This window comes from Podarcis filfolensis (genome assembly GCF_964270895.1).
Source record: "Podarcis filfolensis genome assembly, chromosome: 6".
In the NCBI taxonomy this organism is placed as follows: Eukaryota; Metazoa; Chordata; class Lepidosauria; order Squamata; family Lacertidae; genus Podarcis; species Podarcis filfolensis.
The window spans coordinates 50,276,242-50,302,784 of NC_139609.1; the positions used below are offsets into that span (position 1 = coordinate 50,276,242).

At 40.8% G+C, this 26,543-nt stretch overlaps 1 protein-coding gene and 1 long non-coding RNA gene across 2 annotated transcripts in view; one reads left to right on the plus strand and one right to left on the minus strand.

The window, feature by feature from the left end:
• Window positions 1-26,543, plus strand: part of LOC310765208 — a 133,351-nt gene that overhangs the window by 63,273 nt on the left and 43,535 nt on the right. The gene's annotated exons all lie outside the window — the stretch shown is intronic.
• KDM4A (lysine demethylase 4A) lies at window positions 1,771-26,542 on the minus strand. The gene is made up of 22 exons (XM_083619826.1): window positions 26,407-26,542; window positions 24,959-25,147; window positions 23,946-24,121; window positions 23,055-23,169; window positions 22,591-22,784; window positions 22,251-22,300; window positions 20,838-20,941; window positions 19,974-20,111; window positions 18,580-18,827; window positions 17,682-17,872; window positions 16,496-16,848; window positions 15,822-15,942; window positions 14,778-14,956; window positions 13,018-13,213; window positions 11,731-11,807; window positions 10,629-10,684; window positions 9,868-9,976; window positions 7,157-7,345; window positions 6,670-6,840; window positions 5,840-5,959; window positions 5,269-5,361; window positions 1,771-4,869 (listed from the first exon to the last, which is right to left on the minus strand). The coding sequence occupies exons 2-22, from the start codon at window positions 25,094-25,096 to the stop codon at window positions 4,729-4,731; spliced, it is 3,159 nt and encodes a 1,052-aa protein (XP_083475952.1). The 5' UTR covers window positions 25,097-25,147; window positions 26,407-26,542; the 3' UTR covers window positions 1,771-4,728.

Below are 26,543 nucleotides of genomic sequence, written 5' to 3' on the forward strand. Positions count from 1 at the left end.
TCTCCCTGTGCTAGTTTTTAGAGGATTTTGGTTTTCTGCAATGACCTTCAATATGTGAAGCGCATTTGTGCGTCTTCCTCAAAATATGAGCTGGAGTGTTGCAAAACTAGCCAGACAAAGAAAAATTTTGGCTGTTCAACTCTCTCACAAATTTCCATAGGAATCTTTTTTCAGAAGATTAGCAAATGGAACAGTGAGACAACTGGTGATGCAACAGCCGCTCAAAATAAGTGAGAGTTCCTTCAGTTCTATCTCCACATGTGTAACTGAAGCAAAAAAGCCACAACCAGCCCTACAACTAGTGCACAATCCTCCACAACTCCAATGAACCTTCCAGTACGTACTTTTCCTTCCCCTCTCACTTACCTTTCTAGTACCCCATTCAAACCATGGTTACAGGCACAGATGCAAAAGTTAGAAAGGTCTGCTGGCTTGTATTTCACTAATAAAAGCAGCCAGCAGCCAGAAAAGTTACCCAGAATCATTTCAAAGGAGAATCATGTGGGTAAACCCTAGAGAACAGCATTGTTAGCAGCTACATCTCCCACACCTTTGAGACATTTCAATTACTGGTACTTGCAGCGAAGGGAGTGAATATGAATTTGGCAGATTTTGAAACAGCTCATCTCACATCTCAGTACATGCCAACAGGACTGTGCAGAGTGGGGGGTGGGCAGCTCAGTACACTTGCCCTGGGCTTCAGAGGGGTAAGCTGAGTGGCTCTGCCGTCTTATGTAACTGGGCCGGCTGCTTTTTTTGGACTTTGTAACTTTTATTATATAACAAGACTTCTGCCCTGGGCCTCAGACAAGCTCTGCACGGGCCTGGAAGCCAAGGACCAGATTTGCCAAATTCAGGTCTGGCTTGAAACTGAATTTGCCTCCCAATTCTCTCCCAAAGAAGCCACAAAAGCACAACCAAACATTCTTACCTTTGAGAAAGTTAAAGTTGTAACTAGTGGCAGAAAGGGCCAACTGTTTCTGCACTGGAAATGATGCACCCAAGTATGCTCACAAACATAATTTCCTGCTGGGCAACATGTATTCATAGTTTCCTCTGCTTTTCAAGGCAAATGCTCAATATTGTAATTTCCTGTTAAGGAAACCAACAGGGCCTCTTACATCTTTATCAAGGCCTCCCCACGGCTTGCTGTCCTTTCCCCTTTTCAGAAAGTATTGTTGCTTTTCTTGGGAAGGGGGTAGTAAAGTTCCTTCCCCTTCCCAAGGTGTATGTTTGAAAGCATTCTGTAGGGCAGAATTCTCCAGAGATTGTTGGACTACAAGTTAGTCACTTCTGCTGCTCTTTGGAGAAATTTTTTTTCAGGAGAGTTCACCTATCACTTTACAGTTGGAAATATTACCATTGTGCAAATCACATTTATCCCATCCCATCCCGCAAGAAAAGGAGGAGGACAGAGAGGAAGAAAGTGTTCCATCCTTTTACCTATATTTTTCATTCTCACTCTTACTGTTCACATTTCATCTGCCTATCATTTTCTGAATTAGGAGCTGTGGGCTTAAAACCGGATGAACTTCCAAATGTATATTCAAGTGTGCATAAGGCATACCCCTACTGCAGTACATTTATTTTCAGAATATCTGGAATGACTCTTGAAGGTTGGGGGGGGGGAGGAGAAAAATCAGATGATCCAGGGTTATTAAGAGTAAACAGTGACCAAACTACCATGTAACTAGGAAAGATAGAAAAGGAAGAACTTGGGATAAGCAATAGAGGTTCCATGATGTAATTAAATACATGAGGCGTACAATGTTAAAGTGTTTCAGATTTAATCAGTTGAGTCTAGTCCAAAATTATATTACTAGATCAGGTTGAAAACAATACATAAAGCTGCCTATCTTGTCTCCATCTCACATTGCCATTCCAAAGCCAGTAAAACTTCAAACAGGTCAGAAATTATTGGAGTCCAGTTTAGAGAAGGGTAATAATGACATCATGTCTGTAACACTCTGTTCAGCCTGCTCCTTGCTGTTCATGCATCTTAATCAGTTAATTTGTATTTAAAGTAGGGGAGAAGCAAATAACAAGGAGTTTAACTCCTCAAAAGCCTATTAAAATATCAGTACAAATGCGTTCCCACATTCATTATATAAAATTAATCAATAATTGGCATTTTGGGGGACAGACACCTGCTTTGCTATTTCACTGATCTCCTATGCTGACTAAGATTAAATGCATTTAATTGATCTAAATGAAGCAAGACACACACCCATAATAGTAGTAGAGCAGAATACTTATAGTAAGTTCTGGATAGAATCCTTAGAATTCTCACAAAGTGTGCTGGTTCAGCCACAATGCACTTTACATATTGTCTCCACACAATATAAAATTGTTTTACTTTAACCTGTTGCAATCTATCTTCAGGTTCACCCACAGTCTAGAATAGGAACAGCCATTTCCAGAGACACACATATTCAACCCCGATATCATTTTTAAAAATATTCAGAAAAGGCCCTGAGCCACAGTATAGCTACAGTTCAAGACTATTTTTATCGGGTGAATTTAAATGTCTTCTAGACTAGTTTTTCCCATAGACAATTTGAAACAAAAGCATAAGGAAAAATCCCCCTTGTATGTTGATAATATTTAAGGTAATGATTCAGTTTCAAAGCTGATACAGAAAAGCCCATTATTTCAGTTGAAGCATAAGTAAATAAGCCATATTTTAAAAAATATGCCAACATAAGGATTTCTGTATATAAACACAATCCTTCCTGAATCAAGATGCAGAAAATGCCAGCTGGGACAGGAAGAGGCTTCTGGGAAAAAGAAAGATGACTTTGCTTTTCAATATCATACCTGGGGAACCAGAAGAATACTGACCAGAGGGAATCTGTTACCCAAAGCACCAAAAAGTATGCCCACCCACCCACCCAGATAGCTGAGGGAGTGAAAAGCATTCAAGAATATTTGAAGTGTTTCTCCAAAGGCAGATTTATACATTTGGGGAGCTGCCACTCTTCAAAGGACAGTCACAGAAATCAATGAGATGCAATGACTTTTCTAATCTTCCAGTCTGCTGTGTGTATGTACATGTGTGTGCGTTCAGGGATCCCACATACACTGCTTCTGAAGTCACCCCACTCCTAGACTCTCTCAAATAACACACAGAGCAAGTTAATACTGGCTATCAAGATTTATATTACCCCCCCCCCCCCGTTATGGGCTGCCTCAGGCCACACCAAAATTACAATTAATAAAGGGAGAGAAGAGTCAGAAAAATGCCTGAAGATTGTGTTTGCAAGCTGAAGGAGAATTTGGTCAAATTACATTATAAGAATTTGCAATATATACTGCAAGGCTGATACAGAAGCAGTGGCCTACCCCACAACATAGTCTGTTGTGTAAGAAGGCACTCCATCCCTAAAGTTTTCGATACAGCACATCTTTATACAGCAAGAGAAATAGCTGAACAGAGGGTTGTGGCACCACATCCTTTGCCAGAGCAGCCAAATGAACAAGAGGGTACTTTTATCTTCCAAGGTCAGATAAGGGCATGTTCATGATGATATGGCCCTACATACACTACAATAACATATTTATAAAAGTAGCTTGAACTCTCTCTGGAACGTACGTAAAGTTGTCCCCATTGCTGTAAAGCACCAAAGCAGCCCTTTCTCTCTCCCAAAATCATACCCCTTGAACTTCCACACCTTGGATAGGACCAAATACACATGAGTTCTGTTGCTACTTTTACCATCTTAGTTTAGGGCAAAACCAGCATAAAGTTCCTAAACAGAAATACCAATAATGCTGACCTTTGCACTTATTTTATAAATACTCAACTTATACTCAAGACACCCCACAAGCTGGAGCCAATGCCAGTGAGATACGCTTACAATTATTTTCCAAGGCATCCTTGCTACATGCCTGCGCCTGACTTCTCGTCTTCCCAGGAGAACCAGGGCCCTGGAATGCCTGCGGTCCTTATTGCCTTAATGAGGGGTACTTCCTAGGATTCTCTTGCCCAAGGAATGCACGTGCTAAATGGCTCCAAACAGTTTCCTATTACATAGGCACATACTATTACAATTAAACGCATGAGTAAATAAGTCTCTGAATATAAAATAGGACAAAAACTTAAATCAAAGGTTCAAGAAGTAGGGACTAAAAGGAGCTAATCAGTTTCACTCTCCCTTCTTCATCCCACTTGGCTCCGTCTGAGAGAGGTGATGCTGAAAAAACACGTGCTCATGACAAAAACAGGGTTATAAATATAAAAAGGAATTAATTGTCAAGCACCAGTGACATCGCCAGCTTTGTGCAGGCATGGTGAGCTGGGAAACACACCCTGAACCAGACAGTTAATCCAGGAAAAAGCAGGGGGTTCATCCATAGCACTGCAGCTGTCTGTTGCTCCCTGGGGTTGTATTAAGAAGATTTTCCTCTGGTAGAGAAGAGTTTGTACTTCAAAAAGAAACTCACTGCCAAAAGTGAAGCCATCAAGCTGGTGTGAGCCAAATGGTTCAGGAAGTCAGAGAATTTAGTGCTCCCAAATTCTAGACTTAGAGTCTGCCAGTAAAGTCGAATCCATCCTATTACTTGACAACCACCTTCAAGGTGCTGCAGAATCAGGCAAGTTTGTTTCATTAATTTTTTTTTAAAAAAACCTGGATGTAAAGACAGTCTGTTTGGCCTCTGCTGTGCTCGAGTGCTAGGATCCACCTGGAGGTGGTCACCGCAATTCTGTTGCCAGCTACTACTCCACTACTACTCCATAATGGCCCGGTACAGTGCAGGCTCAATGTAATCTTCACGGTAGCGTGAATTGATGACCCTCTGTCTTTTTCTTTCTTGTTTGACCTCCTTCTCTGTGAAGATCTCTGTGAAGCGCATGTCAGATGCAACAGACTGTGGGAGAGAAATCAACCAAAATAGTTACTACGAGAATGGCATTCATGTTCTGCATTAGAGGTGGCCCAGCTGATCCCCACAAACAGGTGATCAATTGGGCTTTCAATTTCAGGACTTTTAAATGGCAGCTTCTGAAGCAACAGTTCAGTTTGCCAGTCATTAAAATAAAATTAGGGCTAGTTACAAGGGATTTTACAATGTTTTGAGAAGATCCACGATCGCTGTTTAAAATCAAGGATTGCACCTTGCAGGGATATCGTGCCCCCCTCATCGTAAATTAATAATTAAAATGCACCAATGAAATGAACCATCTCAGGCACATAAAGGTCTGAGTTATAACTTTACTTCTCTGTGAAAAGAACTATATGGATCAGCCTCCCCTGCTCCTTGACTCACCAGCCTTGACTTGACCCTCTTAGGAAGTTCTTCATTAAGAGTGTACACATCATCCCTCTTTGCCATCAGCTGGGAGCCATCCTCAAATTCCACCTACATCCAGAAAAATCAGGCAACTGTCAAGTGAGCACAGTAACCCATGCCTTCCTGAGTTCAGGATAATGTCCATCTTACCATCTGTCCCCTCATGGCTTCTGCATTTGTTGAACTGATGCTGAGAAACAAACACTGAATCTGCATATATGCCCTCAAGAGACATCAGGGTGGGAATGGTGAAAGACAGGCTAACAGCAAGAGAGGGGACTGGGAAGGGACTTGGACAGACATTTAGAATCATAGCACACAACCACAATTAAAGCAAGTCAAATTTCAAATGCTCAGCTCAACCAGTGCTCCTTGACTATGGCCAAGCCTAGATGCCATCTGCCACTTGTACAACTGACAAATAAGTTTGTGAATTGAGCAGAAGTAGTAGACCTCCAAGTTAGCAAGCCATCGGGGGGGGGGGGGGGAACCCATACAAAAAGACAGGGGAGACAGAAGGTATAATCCCTTCTCACTCAGTCCTTACCTGGTACATCTGAATAACGTGCGAAGCCACGAATGTAGCTCCATAAACTTGGCCGTCTGTCCATCTCACTTGAACAACTTCACCTCCAGCTGGAGGACCCATTTGGAGACAATCTTGACTCTATCATGTGGGATAATTTTTTGAAAAAGATAAACATTATCTATTTACAAATGGGAAGAATAAATATTGCCAACTATCCAACCCACTCTGGAGAGAGTTACCAGTTGAGTGGATGAATGGGGGTTGAGGAGGCCACTTTCATTAAGTGGAATTACTGCTCTCTCTTAGTTGCTGTTAGGAATGAAACTTGTGTTACACATAGAGCATTGCTGCCTTAAATAGGCAGTTGTTAACACTTCAAATCTGGTGCTACAACTACACAGCTGTTCTACAGCATGGAACCAGTCGTGGCTAATTCATCTCCGGAGATACCTGTCTATGACCCTATTTTTTCTCAATAATACATGTAAAGGTTTAACAATAAAAAACAAAGAACACTTTATCCTTGGTGTTTCAGATATGTGCTCCTACCACAGCTGGTGTTATCTGGCATCCTTTTAAAAAAATGATGCTAAAGGTACAAAAATGCCAAGGAGGAGGAAATGGAAGATATCTGTAATAAAGCAGTCAGGCATTTTAAGTGCTCCATTCAGAGTCTACATCCTACAGCCCAAAGTGATACGCTGAGCCCTGTTCAGGTGCTTTAGGGATTTGTCCCACTTCAATGAACACTAATACTTCAGCACTGAGATGCAATATGAGCATTCAGGAAGGTATTTCCTTAAGCTATACACCCTCTAGTGGAATGAATCTTTCATTACATAGCATACCACAATGTCTTCTGGGTATAAGTTGTCACTGAAGGAGCCATCGTCAAAGTTGACCTCATAAAAGGTTTCCTTGGTCAGATTGACCACTTCACATTGGTAGAAACGCCCGTTCTTGTGCTTGCTGATCACTGCTTGCCCCACGGTAAGATCCTGAAGAGCAGCCTTGGCTCGCTGAAGAAAAAAGAAGAGCCATAGTCAAGATAAATAAAACTTCCAAGCTTATGGACCACTGATCAGGGAGCGAAGCACTTCCAATGCATTTTATGTCCAGGAAAGGTAAGATAACTTGCCCAAAGCTGTCAATTAACACAGAGCCCTAAAATGATATGCTCCTCCATTGAACAAAGGAGATCACTGTTTCCCCTCCCAAGCGCTATGTGTTTTGCTGGTGCTGCATGTCTTTGGATTCCTAACTATTTTCATCCCTGTATGGATATGCAAATGATTTTAACAGTTAAACCAAATCTATCAGCCTCCATGACCTTACCTCTGCCTGGGATGGAATCTTGTGCCTGAAACAAGTAATGAAGACCACAAAAGGCCAATCATCCGGTTGCATCATGACTCCAGCTGCCTGAGCACAGCTGACATGGAAGGATGTAGGACAGCGGCCATGAGAGCACTGCACGCAACAGCCAGCAGTTCTCTTCCGTCTCTTCTTGCAAAAAACACATTTCTGTGAACAAACCAATTTAGGGTCAACAGATTCAAGGAACATGACAACCAGAATGGACAGTGAGCCATATCAGCTTCAAATCTGGCTTGGATGCTACATTTTTAAAGTTGAGGTACTGAAATAAGCACACTTTATATAGGACTGATTTAGAAATATTGAGACAGTTTTTCAAATGTTGTGGATATCTCCAAATTCCATATAAATGTTAACCATTTGCATCTTATGCTTACCTATGTATGTGAGCTTTGTAGTACATCAACTTTTGTTCAAGGGTTTGTCACAAAAATGGATGGACCATTAAACTCCTCATGAATCATTTTTATTGGCTTATCAATTAGCTGTCCCTCCCTGGCAGTCTCCTCACAATTCTTACAGGGCTTTCCCTTCCTCAAATAATTGCTGAGAAATTATCAAGAATGGTGCCTCCAATATCCCTGCTCTCATGTCATGTCTGATATGCCCAAAAGTCTAATACCCAAATGACAAAGAACAAGCATCTCATTTAGAGCACAGGGCTTTGAACTAGTACATAAACAAGAGTGCCAACCTAGCTGTACAACATCAGCTGAAAAACATGAAATACCTGACAACAGAAGCAGGTTATTCACAATATAAGATAAATGGGCAACAGTTAATGGACTATGATACCCATTCTAACTGTACAGTAATATGAAAGACTGAGATGAAGGCATGGTGGGAACAAAACACAAAGGCTTTTCCAAAGCATAAATAAAAACAAGTCATGAATTATGTCCATATCACCACACTACCCTGAAAACAGCAGACTAAATTTGAGACATACTTTGAGTGAGAGGGAGCTACTGTAATATCAAGAGGGTAGCAGGAAAATCTCTTAAGGAGAAGTGTGACTAAATTATCAATGCTGTCCCCACCTTTGCCTCTGCTTACCCAGTCTCAAAAGTTGTGGAAGTGTAGAAGACCTGCAGCCCTAACCTGACAGTATGTCATTTATCTGGCTCAAGTTTCCATGGGTTTTTATGTTGTATTTTTATGTTGTGAACTGCCTGGAGATCGTTTGATGAATAGCTATATATATATATATATATATATATATATATATATGTATGTATGTATATGTATATGAATAGCAATATATTTGATGAATAGCAATATATATATATATATATATATATATATATATATATATATATATATATATTGATGATGATGATGATGATGACAGACTCTTGAGCTAGGCAGGGACACTTGTATTCCATAAAAAACTACAGCTGGGTTTTACTTGCTGTGTCCTTAGCCAACTGCCACTGAATAGCTTATTCATTCATCTTTACTATAAACATGAGCAATGAATGCTTATCCCTTGTCCTCTCCCTAATTAATTACTGGTCTCCTTTCACAGAAAGGAGGTATAACAATTACTATCTCAGTGGAAAAGAACATCTTTTCCCTTCAGAATTTGTTCTCTGAATTTTCCTATGCTCTTAAAAAAAGAAGTCATCTGCATTCTTTCAAGTGAGAAGTAGATGAGAGGGTTTGGGTTCAGATGTGATAAATTCCTATTTTCAATAGGTCTGTCAGTTCTGATTTGTGTTTTATTATAGGCTTTATGTTTCATTTTTAAAATGTCAATGCACTTACTGATCTCCATCAAGTAAATACAGTACTGCAGTTTCCACAAATGAACACTGCTACTCTAGAACCCTGTGAAGAATAATAGAGAACTCATGCTGTTTAGTTAGCTGCAGGTAGTCTATGCCATATTGCTTTGTAAATTTTCCCTGCTATGCTCAAGGTAATTTAGAACAAAATGTAATGCAACACTGCTTGCTGATGAAAAGGGCTGTTAACCGCACACCATACATAGGATGCAGGAGAATAATGGCCCATTTCCTTGGGATAGTTTACTTTCCCCATCTTTCTCTGCAGCATAAGCAGTCTGCTCTCTCATTATAATGCAACTGGTGTGTTCAACCTGACACTGGTATGACCAATGCTGTTGGCATTTCAGTGCCCTCTAATCTCTTGTATCTAGTAGGCTTTTGGGTCTCTCAACCCCTCATAATTACACATCTAGGAAAGATGTGTCCATCTTGCAGGCAGGAGCAAGGTGAATACTATTGACTAAAAGTTGGTGGGAAGGGCTTTGGAATTAGTAGTTTCATGGGAAAAGAGCAGGATGTAAATGCAGAAAACAAATAGTTATAGGTATTAGTTCACTTAGTGGCCTTTGGCAAGCTATAATTCCAGCTTTAAGTTGCTATCTGCAACATAATACAACATAATTAACTTATAGGGCTGCTGTACAGATCACTGGAACAACGTATATGAAGTGCTTAGAAGTTACAGTATACAGGTTATGTGTTCTACTTTACACCTGTACAATTGCTTCTGCTTCTAATCGCACTCCAGCTTCATTTATCTTATTGATTTGAACAACCTTATTTTACATCCTTTATCAGAATGTTGATGGAAGAATAATCAAAAAGCATATGCTGGGATTATTGATCACTTCAAAGGAACAAAACAATCTGCCTTCTTACCAGCCGGAAGCGCTGCAGTGGTATTTTACTGACATCCACTGGACTGCGTTCTGCAATGTTCACAAACTTAGCCTCCAGAACTGCCACAGCACACATAACATGAACCCACCTGAACAACATCAGAAGATGGAGTGTTAGCACATGCTTATAAAAGATGGGCTGCAGGCGATGATGCATCTGAAACCAACAAACCTACACCCACCCCTGCCTTGTACAAAGGTTAGGTAAGCAAATGTGCTTCCTCTCAACCCACTTTGCACCAAACAGGAACTCGTAATTCTCAGATCTGTTGCTTCAAGTTAAGTGAATTATTGACACATTTTAGGAAAAAAGACCTTCCATATTCGGTTACCCAAGTAAAAGGTAAAGGTAAAGGAATCCCTGACAGTTAGGTCCAGTTGCGAACGACTCTGGGGTTGCGGTGCTCATCTCGCTTTACTGGCCGAGGGAGCCAGCATTGGTCCACAGACAGTTTTTCTGGGTCATGTGGCCAGCATGACTAAGCTGCTTCTGGCAAAACCAGAGCAGTGCACGGAAATGCCGTTTACCTTCCCGCCACAGCGGTACCTATTTATCTACTTGCACTGGTGTGCTTTCGAACTGCTAGGTTGGCAGGAGCTAGGACTGAGCAACGGGAGCTCATCCTGTTGTGGGGATTCGAACCGCCAACCTTCCGATCCCGATCGGCGAGCCCTAGGCTCAGTGGTTTAGACCACAGCGCCACCTGCATCCCTTCCATATTCAGTTACCCAAGTACTCACTTGTTATCATTGGCTTTTTGAAGTGCACCTCCCCGAAGTGAGCACAAACAGCAATCCTGACAGGTAAGGAAAAAAGCCATGTTACCAGAACAGAAGAAATGAAGAAATTCTCACTTTCATCCTTGTGACAGAACCTTCCTATCTCTCTCAAACACACAAAATGCTTAGTCCTGCAGACTGTACAAGCTTATCTCTCTTTTTATTGCATTAACCACTTTTGTCAAGCTAGCATACTAAAGCGGAAGAGAAGTCAAACCAATTCTACTAGAAACCTGCAGAAATGAAGGGCTTAACATATGTCTCATGCTGGGCAGAATGCACTCAATGGGGTTGAGTTCTAGAACAAATGAAGAGGAAGTCCTCCTACACCAATGAAAATTGAAGGTGGAGGTGAAGTAGGAACTCTGCCTTATTCAGCTGGATGCTAAGCCTATATACAGCATCCTAACCAAATTGTTAGGTAGTGGCTCTTACAGTTCCATTATCAGCTCAAGTCACATACTAAACAGGACCCAATCCTCTAAACCAGCAGACCAGATAATGGTTCTCAATGAGCACCATAAATATTAATTATAACATGGAATCTCAATGTGCAACCTGACATACTGCTTTAGGGAAATTTCAAAAGAGCTACCTCAAAGAATCTTGCACTTTGTAACAGTTCCAGTATGAGGCATTCAATGGACGGGCTACCATTAAACACAGACACAAATACAGGGACTGACTGCTTTGTGTGGGTGTTATGTTCTTGACCCCCCGTGGGCAGCAGCGGAGTGCATGTAAGCATAACCTGCTCCGCTCCACTCCCTTTTCCAGCCACTTTTGGGGACAGCATGATACGTGCATGCACGGTCATGCATCAATTGCACACGCCTAAAACAGTCATTGCCTATATATTTCAGTAAGTCAACCTTCCAATTTCCTTTGAGACGATTCCATGAAGCATTTTCATAACAGAAACTAGCTCACAATATTATTTACATTTCAATAGAACATTTTCATGTATAGCATTCCAAAAGCTATCCCAGTAGCATTGAGTCAAGGCCCACACGTATACACAAGAGTTTTTTAGCAAAAGGTATGACATTCAAGATTTTCTTACCTCTTCTAAGGCATTAGCTTTGCATCTAGAGCACTTCCAGTCCTCAGTTGCTTTCGCAGGGGCTACTCCATAACAACCTAACACAAATGAACATACAACTTCAACAGGAGTGTTTTTTCTCTAATAAGTGTGTGTGTGTGTTGTCCATTAATACATAAATATGGAGCAAAATGTAAGTTAAATCTAGATTATTTATTTCTTCAATGTTTTCTGAATTATTGATTTTATCCTACTTGGATTTATTGGTAGGTTTATAAACTGATTTCTCCCCCTTCCTTTTTCATATTTTGATAAATTAATTTATGTTGTAAATTGCTTTGGGCACAGTTCACTGTGAAGAAGCAGCATATAACTAAACTGGCAAGCTTTTTCAGACTCTACTCTTCCTGCTTCAGTAACTTTATTTACTGATAGAATTAATCACTGCATAGCTGAATATGGCAGTTGCGTCCCCGAACACAACAGTATGGCATTCAGACCAGAGGGAGAAGAAACAGACAACACCAGAACATAAGCAGACTTTAGACTAACCATTCCATCACCTATTCAAATCATAGTAATACATATCTAACAATAGCACTGAGCCTCTTACACTCTTTTCATATTTTATTTCAAAATGGGAATACCCACATTTCTTCATGATTTACTCAACACCTAAGAACAGTCATGGGAGTAGGGGTAGGTGGGTTTTCAGATCCTGAGACTGGTCACTGTTAGGAATGAGGGGCTAAATTATTAAAACTGGGTAACTAACCAGATTTAGTTTTCTCACTATAAATCGCTAGAGACCGGAAGTTATAAGAATACCCAAAACATTATGTAGACAATTTATTGTGGCAATCCTAATAGCAGCTGATATTCCTACTGATCATTTGCTGTCTTTTTTTCATGAACTCTGAAATTCTTCCACTTGAAAGTTTGTATAAGAGTTCCACTACGTGTGGTGTGCAAATGCTTTCTGAATGCTTTTTTTAATCTGCTGCATAATTTCTTTGGCATGCTCTAGTTCTACTATGTGCACAAATTAGATTTCCTGTTCATTTCTTAGCTAATTCACACTAATGCAAGGTATTCCACGCACTTGTTCATTTTATTCTCTGTACAAATCAAGGTAGTTCCCAGAAGGCAGCTCAATAATATTTTCCTGCATCCTTCCCTGCTTTTTTTTTTTTTAAAGTAGCAGTGAGTTACCACAGGTCCATCTTTCCCTTTTTAAAACAGAGTAAAATGGAGGGACAGCATTTAATATCATAGCACAGGATCACACCCAGGATATTTAGTACTCACTGGCATGTACTCGAACTTGACACTGTTTGCAAGTGACCAGAAGACTGGTGCCATCTTCCTCCAAGTAAGGAGTGGAGAGGCTGACATCTGTGCTGCAGCCAGTGGTAGTAAAGCACATCTCAGGAATCAGGGGCTTAGTTCTCATCTTTCCATCAGCATCTGGAGCTGCCTGCGAGCTCTGGCCTCCACAATCTGCCTGTGAGAGGAGGAAAAAGAGTCATTTAATAGGACACCAGTTTGGAAAGGCAGTTAAGAGTGTAGGTAATAACAAAGGCCACCTACTCATTCAGTACGCTACCTATCAGGTACAGTCCTGTCCGAACACAAGAACTACAATACTCTAGTCTTAAACAGACAAGTAACATAGCCAATGACAAGGTTAGTGACAAATCAGATGTAGATTTAGTAGAATTCCCTAGTGAGAAAGAAACACTAAATATTACTGACAACCCCCCCCAACCCAGTAAGCCAACTTGCTGTCAGACCAAAGTACAAATGTAAGGGCATAATTTTAAATAATTTAAACAATTTAAACAAGTAATTTAAATTTAAACAAGTAATCATGTGCCAAGATCGAGGACAGGCTAAATTAGACCTCAGTTATCTTGTACTATAATCCCATTATAGTACCCATTCTGTTTTATTATCTTGCTCCATATTCAATGCTTTCTGGGTCACATCAAACTGCTACAGAGGTTTCTAATAGATTTGGCTCAGAGAAGCTAAATGGAAGGTGTTGATAAGGGTAGGCTCTAGCAGCTGTTGGAAACAATCCAACACGATTTAAAGAGACCCATACCCCGCAGTATTTTCACAAGTAACTCTCTATGGAAGCAAACTCTGCAAGGTAATATTGAAGGGAAGGCTTAGTGAACTCTTCCTTGTTTAAGAAAAAAGACCGCCAAACAAACTGCACAACCAATATAATGTTACTGTACAACAGAATTAAGATCAAACAACAGATACAAAATGGTACATGCCTTTTAAGATGCATGCAAATTATTCAGACACATTTCAAGCACTTTTTAAAGGGCATTCTTGAAAACTGTATCCATTAAAACTGTGCTTTATATAGAATTCACTAATCATCATCAAACCTCTTATTGGCATCACATACAAACATCCATAGCAAATCAATACAGAATTCCTGCCTTTCCAGTGACACAAAACATTTGTCAAATGAAAGAGGCAAAGCAGTCTAACATTAGATCTCTAGGTCTCCAGAGAGATCAGATGTCTGCAATGTGTTTCGACGACAAAAAACCAGATAAAGGTATTTAGCCACTAACTTGGTGAGCTCCTGATTATTCCTCAATAATAGAAAATGTATGAAACTCTGGTTTCCATTTGGGGATGCAGAGCTGATCTAGGAACTGCTGGCGGAGATCAACATATAGTTTACATTTAAGAACCATATGTGTAAGAGTTTCCACCTGATGGTCTTCACATGGGCAAATTCTTTCTCCTTCCACCATTCCCGAGAACCTTCCCCATAGGAGGTTTGAAGCATTTGAATTAAACCTGGCCAGCGAAAATGCCCTTCTTTCTTGAGGATTAAGCAAAAATTCAAGATAATTGTGGTTAATTTCATATGCCCAAGAAAGTTGAAAGTTAAGAGGGGAACATGTTTTCTCTGCTGCTGCTGCTGCTGCTAGTTCCTGGTGTTCAATATCCCACAACCTAGTTTTTATTATATCCTTGGCTATTTTCTCTCAGCACTGGTGCACTACAAAGACCTCTAAAATATTTGGTCTGCTTACCTGGTAGGTTTGGAACAGCATGCAGACTGCACAATAGGGGGCTTGCTGAGCCATGGCTGAGTTGTACTCCTTTTCTGCCTCAAAGTTTGGAGGGCGATTCTGCCATAGTTGGCTGAGTGGCTTTGCCCATGTTTCTATCTCCTCAGTTTCTTCATCTGGTGCCAGCTGCTCTGACATTTCTGCAATAAGATACACAGGGGTCTTTCAAAGCTTACAAACCTGAGCTGCAAAATAGCCAAGTCAAGGGACTTATAGATTGTTGGAAAATTCCTTAACGGTTTGACCCACTTCACAAGTACTACCAAAGGACACTGTTCTCACTGTCCCCAAAAGTGTACAACTGCCCAGTCCTGCTGAAAGTTTGCTTCACCAGCAGCAATTACAAGCATGGTTCTCACATATGTGGTGCAATAGTGGAAGCTCTAGCATGATGATCCTCAAGCCTATTTAATTTATGGGATCAATAACTTGGAAGTAACACAGTATGCACTAAATGTAAATAGATACAAAAAGTGTGTTGAATTTTAGGAACCAAAACAGATCAAAGCCCTGTACCTGCCCCTAACCTGCTGGTTGAAAATTCAATGCCAGAGTAATTCTAGTTCAGTTAGCCATGCACTGCATCTTCTCAGGAACTATTAATCAAAATATTCCAGAAATGAGTAAGAGGACATATTTCAAGGAATAACGTGGGGGGGGGGGATTTCATTTTGAATCCACATTTTCTCTGTTCAAATTTTACCTCATTAGTCCACATATACAAACATTTGCAGTTGGAGACCAAATCTGCTTGCTTCCATCCATGCCAGTAGGCATTCCCCTTTGTCTTTGTCCCTGCCTTCCAATTCATTCATTCAAATGTGTTCATTTTGCACAAATGTGGCATGCATGTAGGAAACAAGTGAGCAATACGCACACCTTAAAAAAATTAAAAAATCCGTGTCTGCCCAGGAATTGCACAAGGGCACACATCTGGGAATCCCCAATCCTCACTAGCATCCACAACAGACCTCTATTGCGGGAAGGAAACAACACTGAACTTACCATCATCACTGAGGCCATCTTTAACGAGAAGCGGGTGATGACGTGGTAGTTTGCTCAGGGGCTGGCGACGCCCTTTTGATTTTTTACGGTCTTTTACTGATCTGATGTACTCCTTCGCCATCTGGAAAAGACAGAGGTAGGTCAGTGGACATCTCTTCACAGACAACAGATGCAGCACAACATAAACAGATTGCGGTGGGGGGGGGGAGAGAATTTTCAGAACTGAAGTCAGGAAGAAGAGAGAGAAAAGCCGAAATCTGCAAAATGCTTTTGCTGTACAGGACAGAATCTGAAAGTGAAAACAGCTTGTTTGTTTTGTGGCTTACGTTCCATGATATACAAGACTTTCACTTGGAGAAAGTACTCATGTCTTAAAAACCAGAGGTCCAAATAAATAGCTTTTGGACATCTAGAGTTACTTGGTGCCCAAAGCAGAAAACACAGTCCTAGCACAAATGGTCATCTATTTAATATCTAGCTTATGCTTGTATTGGAAAACACTACAAGGATCAAGCTGACAGCACATTACATAAAAGAAAACCAGTCTTAAGGTCAAGCCTGATCTATTACACAATTCATACAATTTAGATATCACTGATCATTAGTCTGCTTGCAGCATATGCTACAGCAAGACTGCTCTTGTAATGCAATCCCAATACTAATCTTCCAATTACTTTTGCAAGTTCCTGTTCATTCACACGGGTAGTAGCGCTGGCTTTTTTTCCAGAGGGCTGCTCACTGTCCATGCCACCAACTTCTTCTTTAGCATAACTGTGCACTGTGAGAACTTCAGCTTGCTCAAGCGCCTGCCTGGGGAAGTCAGGAGATTCAGAATCTGAAGAACTTGAACACATTGAAGAGCCAGACTGAGAGCTGGAGGCTGAACTCTGCTTCATGGATGACTGGGTCAAGGCTGAAGTCACAGAATGAGAGATGGAAAGATCCAAAACAGCTGCATCTGGCTCTTCCTCTTCTAGTTTGACATTTTTCAGTTCTTCAAATTTTACTTCCGAGGAATCTGCATATTCTGGACCAAAACAATGTTTAAAGCACTCATTAGTAACTGCCAAATGAGACAAATTCCAGAGGTGATCCATCAGGTAACTAAGTCTGGCTATGTCAGCAGTGCCCCAGCAACCTTTTTATTCCATGACTTCAAACACCAAGAAAACATTCTAGCTCAGTGTCATCACCACCCCACCATTTCTCAGCATGCATGCTTGCACATTTCATAAGCATTTTTTCAAAAAAAAATTATTGTCCATTTTGAATTCTCCACCTGCATAATGTTAAAACTCAACATTAAGGGAAGAGGTAGGGAACACATATTATCCCTACTTGCATGTCCCAGCGCACATTCCCAATCTATTTCAAATCTTTTAAAACACTACATATTAGCTACCTTCTAAGGATTTTAACGATAGGCAATTTATTGTTACCACAATGAACCCTTAGGCAATTCTGTATCAGTTCCTTTACAACTTTCAGATGAACACCTCTTGATATGGGGGCTAACCGCTATTCACTTTATTAATTTGTTCTAAAAGCTTTTAATGACACGGTAGTATTGGACTTCTTTTGTCAAATGACTCTGAATAACGTAAGGTGAACATTACTACAAAGAACCCATCTACTTTCTCTGTGATTGCTCCAGCTTCTTTGAGCATGTATTTTGTAATTTAAATGTCGTGCTAATTTACTGCCTAGATTTCTGCATGTAATGCAGAAACAGTAGCCCTTTTCAATCTAATGTGTGTTGCACCTGGTACATGACACCTGAGTGACAGTATGAATAAAATTGCAGCAACATGGTACATGCTGATGGAGCAGTGCAATGGAGCAAGACCTTGAAGCAGTTACCTGGGGGTGCAAGCCCTTGGTCCCCTTGTTGCACAGGCTCTCTAGCAGGTCCAACAGGCGGTTCTGCCACTTCCATGTCAAACTGCACTGAACCCAGCTCTTCTTTGGGAAAGGCCTCACTTTGGCTCACCTCATGAGGAACCTCTAAGCAGACGCGGTGCCGTTTGGTTCCAATGCGATGCTTGGGCATGCTGCAAAAAAAAGTCTTACAAGTTAAGCACAACTGAAGCCAGCACAGCAAGTTGCTATCTCTCAGGACTAGTTGACTAATGGACTTCCTGCAAAAATAAATAAATGCATGTATCATGATGGAGACAACAACGGAGAAGGGTGATAGAAACCATACCACACTCTGCCGCAGAGTAAATGGACATTCATTGACATCAATGCTTGGAATAAATTTTACAGCATTTCCTCCTCAGCTTTAAAAGATCCCTGTTTTACATAAAGGTCCTGAGAGACTTGACTATTATGTAGCCATGGAGTAGCCATCTTCAATGTAATGTATCCATCACAGATACAGACTTAAGGTGAAAAGGCTGTGAAAAGGCAGGGTAATCTAGTCAGATGTTTGCAATATATTAAATCAACTCAGCTTTTTCTGTAAAATGCTACCTCACAAGCCTACATTGAAAATATATTTAAAGAAAATGCTGATCAAATAGCACTAAGTAGCCTTCTCGGCTATATGCTTTTTATTTCCTGCGTTCATCTAAATATTCATCACCCCTCTGTGAGCCAGAAAAACATCAAAACAAGAATTTGCTGATGGCCATGTCCTTAAGTAGGTTGATCATCACTTTTGATCAAATTTGTTCATAGGAAAGGAAGGTAATATCCAGCTCCTGAATTGGCCACTTCACAATTTCTGTGTACGGTATAATTTCTGTGTACATACCTCTTCTTCTCCGCATCTTCCTCTGCTTTGCATCCTTCTTCGGGTTCACTTTCCTCAGGATATTGCTTCGCCTTCTTAACTTTCTGGAGAAGCTCTCCTTTAAGGAACTCAGCTGCCTCTGGAGTTGGAAGTGTGTGGTCAATGACAGTTGCATCTTTCCCCGCTTTCCAAAGCTTGTAGCGTTCTGGCTGGTATTTTCTCACGAAGACATCCATGGAGATTTTGACCATGTCCTTTCGGCATGAACACTGCATGGAATAACAAACCAAGTGAGACCACTATTTCTATTTCCGTCCAATGTTACTTTACTCTGCTATCATGTTTTCCCTCCAATGATTTCACATACCATTCCCAGTCAGAACTAATAAGCAGGTACTACTACTACTACTACTACTACTACTACTACTAATTATTATTATTATTATTATTATTTATTTATACCCCGCCTATCTGGCTGGGCTTCCCCAGCCACTCTGGGCGGCTTCCAAAAAAAAAATTAAAACACTGCAATACATCAAACATTAAAAGCTTCCCTAAACGGACTTGAGATTGAAAATAATCATGTGCAAAAAGGGAGTGTATAACAGAGGTAGGGGGCTCTACTGAGTAAATGAAAATGTATTTGGGGACTGCTGGGTAATAAGTGTGTACATCCAATTCCTGTATAATATTCTTAATATCAAAAGTTCAAGATCCGTTGTGAGCTGTATTCTGACATCAACACATTTGTTAGTTGGTGTAACAAATGATTAATAATGAAATAAAAAAGGACACAGTGAATGGCCTAGAATCACTTGTAGCTGCCACACTGCTAAGAAAGTGCAGCTCTGATCAGACCCTTGGATGGGAGAGCACTGGGAGGTTCAATAAAATATCTCTCTTTCTCTCTCTCAAAAAAAAAAACAAAAAAACCAAACATATATAAAGAGTACTGTGAAACTCAACAAGTCTCATTACCACATTATTATTTCACAAGCCTTGTGCTTTATACAGTAGATGAAGCAAGATTTGCCTCTATGTGGGGGACTACGCAGGAGCAGCCAGAGCAGTGGTGCCATACAGTTGCCCTGACGCTACTTGTGGCTACTTATTTGGCCATTGTGGGGAAAGATGGAAGCAAGATCAGAGCCCTCCCTATACCAACAATCATTGCTGCTTACCAGAACGGGGTAGAGGTGTAAAGGACTCCAAAGTTCTCTAATCAAGTCCTCCCATTGCACATTTTTAAGCATAATCAATCTTAGAAAGACTAAACTGGCTGATTCGACTTTGCAGCCCAGAATCATCAACAAAAACATTTGTTATAAAAATACAGTAGTTCCAAGAGCCCCATTCAAAAAATCAAGCTGTTAAGTAGGGATTTTTTTCCAAGGAGCAAGCAAATTGACACCTACTAGTACAGACTGCTTTCCATACTCAATCCACCGAAGTGTAGCAAAATTAGTAGATTCAGCACAGTTGAAGCCATGATTAAAGCCAGCATGGTATCCATAAGGAAAGGTTATCATGAATTCACCTGCTTCTTGGGTCACCTGTAAGACAGGAAGGCCACTTAAGATTATCTGCATTTTACATTATCTCTTACTTGTAAGTTCTAATACTATGAATCCAAAATCATAGGGCTCAATTACCCTTCTGCTCAAATCATTAAATTGTCAAAGGCTGATTTACTTGCACTATTCACAAATTTCTAGGAGACTGAGAACTTCTGCAAATTGAACTATATATGGCATATTTCAATCTGGACAGAAGAAGAAATGAGGTGCAACATACATTTTAGTTAAAATTTTATTTGGCCACATGTACATTTGTAAACAAATATTTAGACAAATTATGTATCAGCTGAGACTGAGTGACTAAAACTATCTTTCAATGCTATAGTAGTGCCTTTTCCATTTCAATTAGAACTGTGAAACTGTTATTAGAATAGAGACATGTGGCCAACCCCTATGTTAAGGCATGTTATGCTAAGTAGGCACAAATCAAACAAATAATAATTCGCTACATCCCTCCGCACAGCATCAAACCCTGCACCTTATAATTCACTTGCAGAAGAAAACTATCTTGTCCAGTAAGTTTAAGACCAGACCTTTCTAGAAATAGGAAGGCCAAAGTTTAAGGGATCTCATAAGAGATTTTGTATTTTCTGGTGTTTTCATCAACTTCTCAGAAATCCAATTCCTGTCATCTTACAAGGATCCCTGATGCTTCCTTAGATGTACTCTAAAACTGCAGTAATGCCAATGCTCCTTTCTCACCTTGTCAAATGGAATGCCATATTTCTTCAATATTGATGGAGATATTAGGGTCATCTTGTGACGAAGGAAAGCTTCACAGCTCTGGGCACTTCCAGGAAAGAACCCTGTTTAAGTAAAGATGTTATATGTGTTCCTGGATGAAAAGGGCTGCTCACATAAATACCCTTTGGCTACATTATTTAATACTTTATTCTCGACTCTTGCTACTCAAGCAGGAGAGAGACGAGACTGCAAAAAAATCAGACCATTATCATGCTCTCTCAAAGGTGACTGTACCCACTTGTTTCCAATGGAAAGGTGGACAGTCTTTCCTTATCTCATCTCATAGCACAATACGAATTATGTCACAGACTCAGAATAAGGACCAAAATAATGAAAATGGGGGAGGGGGACACCTCACAATAAAAACCCCAAGAACTAAGGTGGAGATTAATATCCGTTTTTTAGACTCTTAATAGAAGCTGCATCTTGTTTGTGGGTTCCTAAGAAAGTGAAGCTAACTAGTGGATTTCCTTTAATCAAGCTGAGTAAAAAACATTTTGAAAGCCTAAACAGATTACAATTAAGACAATCAGCCTAACTTCAACGCCCCCCCTCCAAGTAAGAGTGCAGGAATAAAAGCAAACACTTCATTCCCAGATTCTAAGAATGGTTGCCACCACAAAAAAAAATCCCTTCCCACACACTCATTCAGAGACCAAGTGTCTCAGCAGAGATATTTCCCAGCCCTGCTCAGTCTTTAACCGGAGATGCCGAGAACTGAACCTGGAGCTCCATTATGAAGGATATGTGCACTACACACTGGGGTACAGTCCTTCCCCACACCCAAGGTCTCTTCTCGAAATGGTTTTCCAATTTCTCCAATGTCAGGCATTGCCCAAGGAAGCCAAAACTAGCTCCCAGCAGTACAACCATCACTGCTGCATTATATACTGTATATTTATACATTTTGGCACAATTATTACAGTGATCTACTGGATTGTGCTGATGAGTAATGCTTCCTCTTTCAGCTGCAAGGACATAGCAATTGAGGAACTAACTTTTCTTTGAAGATACATGAAAAGATGAATGTTTGTCCATATCTTCACCTATGTAGTCCTTAAAAAAGAAAAGGGAGCTGTGCAAGGGTAATAGTCTTCCAACATTGCTCATTTCAACATTCAGAAACTGACTGTGATTTAATAAATTTCATCACTCCACTAACCTGTCAGTTGAACTGTATGGGAACTAGGGTAAGTTGCTGCACTAGAAAAGGTTTTTCCCTCACGTGCAAAAAGTTCTTCCTCCCTGCTGTTAGGTTTATAATGCTGGATTAGGGTTATTGCCATGGTAGCGTTAAAGCGAAAGTAGATCCTATGGCTCTTCAGAAACAATCAACTGCATACATCCACTGAGACAGAAAGAGATGGTTACCTTTAGCAAGGCGTTCCAGCCGCTTCCCATGCTCTGGAGGAATGGAGTACCTGTAGTCACAAACACGTTACGTAAACAAAAAGCATAGGGGAGCTTGGGGTTGAAGAGCTTTAGATATCATAATAGTAGCAGTAGTAGTAGTAATAATAATAATAATAGGAAATAATGGAGAAATAATTTCAATTGCTAAGCTACCAACATTTATAGGCCAATTTTGTTCTTTTCCAAACTAAGGAAGTCAGAAAGTTTGCTTGCCCATGAGACTCTTACTAGAAATACAGAACGTTAAATATAAGTAAAGGTTATATACAAAATGCTTTTCCACAACAGGTTCTCTCACCATGACTTGGGCTCCCCAAAATGCAAGTAGTTGATGCTGTAGAGATCCATGTCCTCTGTGTGCCAGGCAAATGATGTTTTCCACATTCCAAAGTAGAGATATGGTGTATTCACCCCCTCAATAGTAATGCCACTTTCATTCTCTACTACATCAAGAATTGTATTCAGATGGCCAATATTCCAGTCATCTACATGCTGAAGAAATTAAATGAAGCCAAACAGAAACAAGCAATTAACATCTTATCAGCTGTAATAACTAATATTATTTGTCCTATATTACTGCTAACCTCTGCTCCTTGCCCTATTGGTAATTTCAGCAACAGGGACAGGTAAGTCTGCACTTGCTTCAGTGAAACCCTACAATGGTTAGAGCTCAGCATCAAGGTTAAGAGTTCGTAATCACTACTGAAAACAAGGTAAACCATACACAAGTTAGAGACACCTATTCATAAGTTTGCTTCTTACCTTGTCATAGAGTGTGCCATTAACATCTGCACCATATATTGGAGCATTGAATGTGAGGTTCTTCCAGTATTTGCGTTCAAGGTCTTCAAAATCAGTATATCGAGGGGTGCAGTATCTAAAATAGAAGGCAGTTGCTTTTCACTTTCTTTTTCATAGGCATATCTCATAGAAATGTCAGAAAAAGTAGCAGTCATTTTTTTTAAAAAAAACATAGTCTTAATAAAAATGTATTATAGAAAACAGATTAGATAAGCACTATGGATAGAGAGAATATGTATAAGTATAAACATGCAGAACTAAGAAGCCAAATGTTCCATTCTTGTTCTTTTCTACTTTTAGTAATAATGTTTATACGCTATGTAGTCAGGCTCAAGTTCTTTGCCAAAAAACTGATTTGCATAATTTGAGAAGGAAAAGACCATTAAGAAATACAGTACATGACTGGATAATTTTATCTCAATTATTCTGGTGATAATCTTTGACAAAGAACACCAGTGTTCCTGGGTGATCAGCAGGGATAAACACAATTCCTATGAGCCACAGAACAGGACGAAACATCAGTTTCTTATGGGTGCAAGAATTACAATGTGCAGCAGGGGATCCTTGGGGCTGACTCATGCCTTTGTGTATGAAGATCTGTTCTTTTTGTTAAAACTAAAGGACAGGTCATACATGGGCATTGCTTGGCAGTCATTTAAAAAAAAGAAACTAGAGCAGGTAGTTGATGTAGTGCCCTCCATGTGTTTTGGACTACAACTCCCATTAGCCCCACCCAGCATAATTAATGGCCAGTAATTGAAGGTGTAATCCAACATCATCTGGAAGGTGCCATGTTGGCTATCACTGTGATAGACAAAATTACAGAATAGAAATGTATTTAAACTTTCATACTTATCACTATTTGCTATCCTCCTGAACTCCCGAACTGTCATAGCTTTCTTCTGGATGTTATATTGTGTGAAGAGGCCTGACTGGCCTGTGACCACTTGCTGAATAGGAGCTGGGATGTTCACATCATCAATATCATCATACCATTTGCGTGGTTTCCATTCCTTTGGAGGAACAACCTAGAAAGTTCAAAAGACAAATGATACAATGGTTCAAAATAGCAAGTAAATAAAACCTGTAGAAGTAACCCAGTAAGGCATATGATTTCATATTATTCCAAGGGTACGGCTGCATATTCCTGCATTGCAGTGGGTTGGAGTAGATAATCCTCAGGATCCCTTCCAACTCTACAATTTTATGATTCTATAAGTTTTCATTGGCATAATGCTTTGATATAATTAGTTGGGACTAAGCCTCATTGAATTAAATAGCGCATACTTCTGAGTAGACATGGTTAGAATTATACAGTCATTAAAATGTCTCAACTTTTAATATGGGGGGGGGATCACCCTTCATCTCAAATATTGTTAAGCAAATAGTATTAGGTAACGTGCAAAATTTCTATGTCTGACTATGAAAATCTAAACAACTCAATTTTTATCAGTGAGGAATATTAAGACCTATTTGTAATGAAAATAAGAACTATTTCCTTAGCATCAACGGCATGCAGCTGTGTATCAAAACTTTACAAAGACACGTCTTCACTGCAAAATACATTTCTCATTAGCACTATGCTGTGCTAATTACAGTAATCAACAAATTACAGTAAGGCAACTTAGGCACATTTGCTCATTCAGCTTTATGTAAAAAAAATAAAACAGGCAGAAAGGGAGTGGCGTTCTGAGAAAATTTGGCAATCCTACCCGTCACTAAACATAATGGGTTTGGACTAAACATGATTTTGGCTTTAGGTGTGATCTCTGGAATGTAACCCCCATGTAAGTAAGTTAACTATACACTATATTTTTCTGAATCATACTAGAGAACATTTTGAACACTTTTGTGGTCTGTTTTACCTTTGCCAGTCCAGCTCTATGAGCTCCTTGCGACTCTATATATGCAATGTAACGGCTGAAGTTTTTGAACTCTTCCATAGTTGGGTGGAATGTCATTATTCTCGCACTTGGATTCGGGTTCTCAAATTCAGATGCCATCGTTCTTGTTCACAATTGTCCTTGTCACATGTGAACCAGGAAAAAAGTGCACTAATACAAACAACCATTCAAATAACACAAATAAATAATCAAATCAGGCCTATCCAGGATAGTTTAAGCATAATATATAAAGAATGCTAAACATAAATGAAGGCATTTCCCCTCCCATTCCCCAAAGATCAATAACCCCACTATCTTGGGAGTGGAATGACATAATTTTTTTAAAAAAACTCCTCCTAACTTTCATGTGTTTTACTCAACAGCTTGTGCCTCCTAAACATCCGTCACACTGTAAAAATCCCCTGTCAGAGAACAAGTACCAGGGTGTACTGCCAACACTGCTGTTTGCGAAAGACCCCACCATTCTCACTCTTGGGATACTGGAAGGTGCTCTGATGGTTGGCTACAGAGGATACGGTATGACGATGCTTTTGCTTTTGTTTTGTTGAGGGCATTTCCTGACACGGAAGCTTGAGTTACATTTCTCACCAAAGACATTTATCAATCCTGAAAGGATTTATCAATCCTGAAGCCTAGGGGAAAGAGGCAGCAGTATGGCTATGAATCTCATCGTTGATGGGGCCCACAAGCAGGAAAGGGTTATTGCGCTCGTGTTCTTCTTCGGGGTAGCTGGTTCTTCTCGGTGGGAAATAAGATGCTGGACTAGACAGGCCTTTGGTCTGACCCAGTGTTACGGCCAGCAAGGCTCTTCTTAGGAGAAGGATGTCTCCTTGACAGGGGCACGTGCGGCACTGTTTGATGGGCCAGGCCTGTTTGGTTTTGTACACACGGGAGGGAGGCCTGCCTCTCCACGAGAAGAAAGGAAGCTGCGCCCGTCGCTGCGAGACGTGAGGGGCTTAACAGCACTCATCTTTGTAGGGGCGCCCAGGGCTGCCTCGGGCTGCGCCTGCGGTTACAAAACCCGGCCTAAGGGAGGCGAGGAAAATCGGGTCGCTCGCTTATGCGCGGAGGCGGCGAGAGCGGCCGTCCCTCAGCCTTTCCACTCATGAAGCCAGGGCCTGGCACCACACGGCGCGGCTCTGAGCCCCGAGAGAGATCAATCCAGCGGAGAGGGGAGCCCACCCTCCATCCACTCCCACCCGAAAGGACGGTCTTCCGCTGCTCTCGACGGTTCCCGTTCCTCAAACGCGACTTCAGGCCAACCGAGAGGGGCCCCACCCGGACCCGCCTCGCTCCCCACTCCCCTGTTCTCGCTACCCTCGCGGCTCAGTCAGTCAGTCAGTCAGTCCGCCGCCCGCCCCCGGCACTGCCACGGCTCCCCCAAGAAAGCCCCCTTAATTCGTACTCACCTACGTGCATACAAGCACCACCTCCGCCTTTGCCAAGGCCCAAGGCTCGAGCATTAGCCTGGGGCCGAAACCGTCCTATGCTCCGCCCCTCTCGGTTGTGTCGGGGGCGTTTCCCAGTCACAGTCCAATCCCCGCGA

Coding starts and splice junctions, on each gene's coding strand:
- KDM4A (XM_083619826.1), bottom strand. CDS start 25,096: ATGGCATCTGAATTTGAGAACCCGAATCCAAGTGCGAGAATAATGACA. Junction 22,301..22,590: donor TTTGGGGAGCCCAAGTCATG/GTGAGAGAACCT, acceptor TTGTGACTACAG/GTACTCCATTCCTCCAGAGC. Junction 14,957..15,821: donor AGATGGCCTCAGTGATGATG/GTAAGTTCAGTG, acceptor ATCTTATTGCAG/AAATGTCAGAGCAGCTGGCA.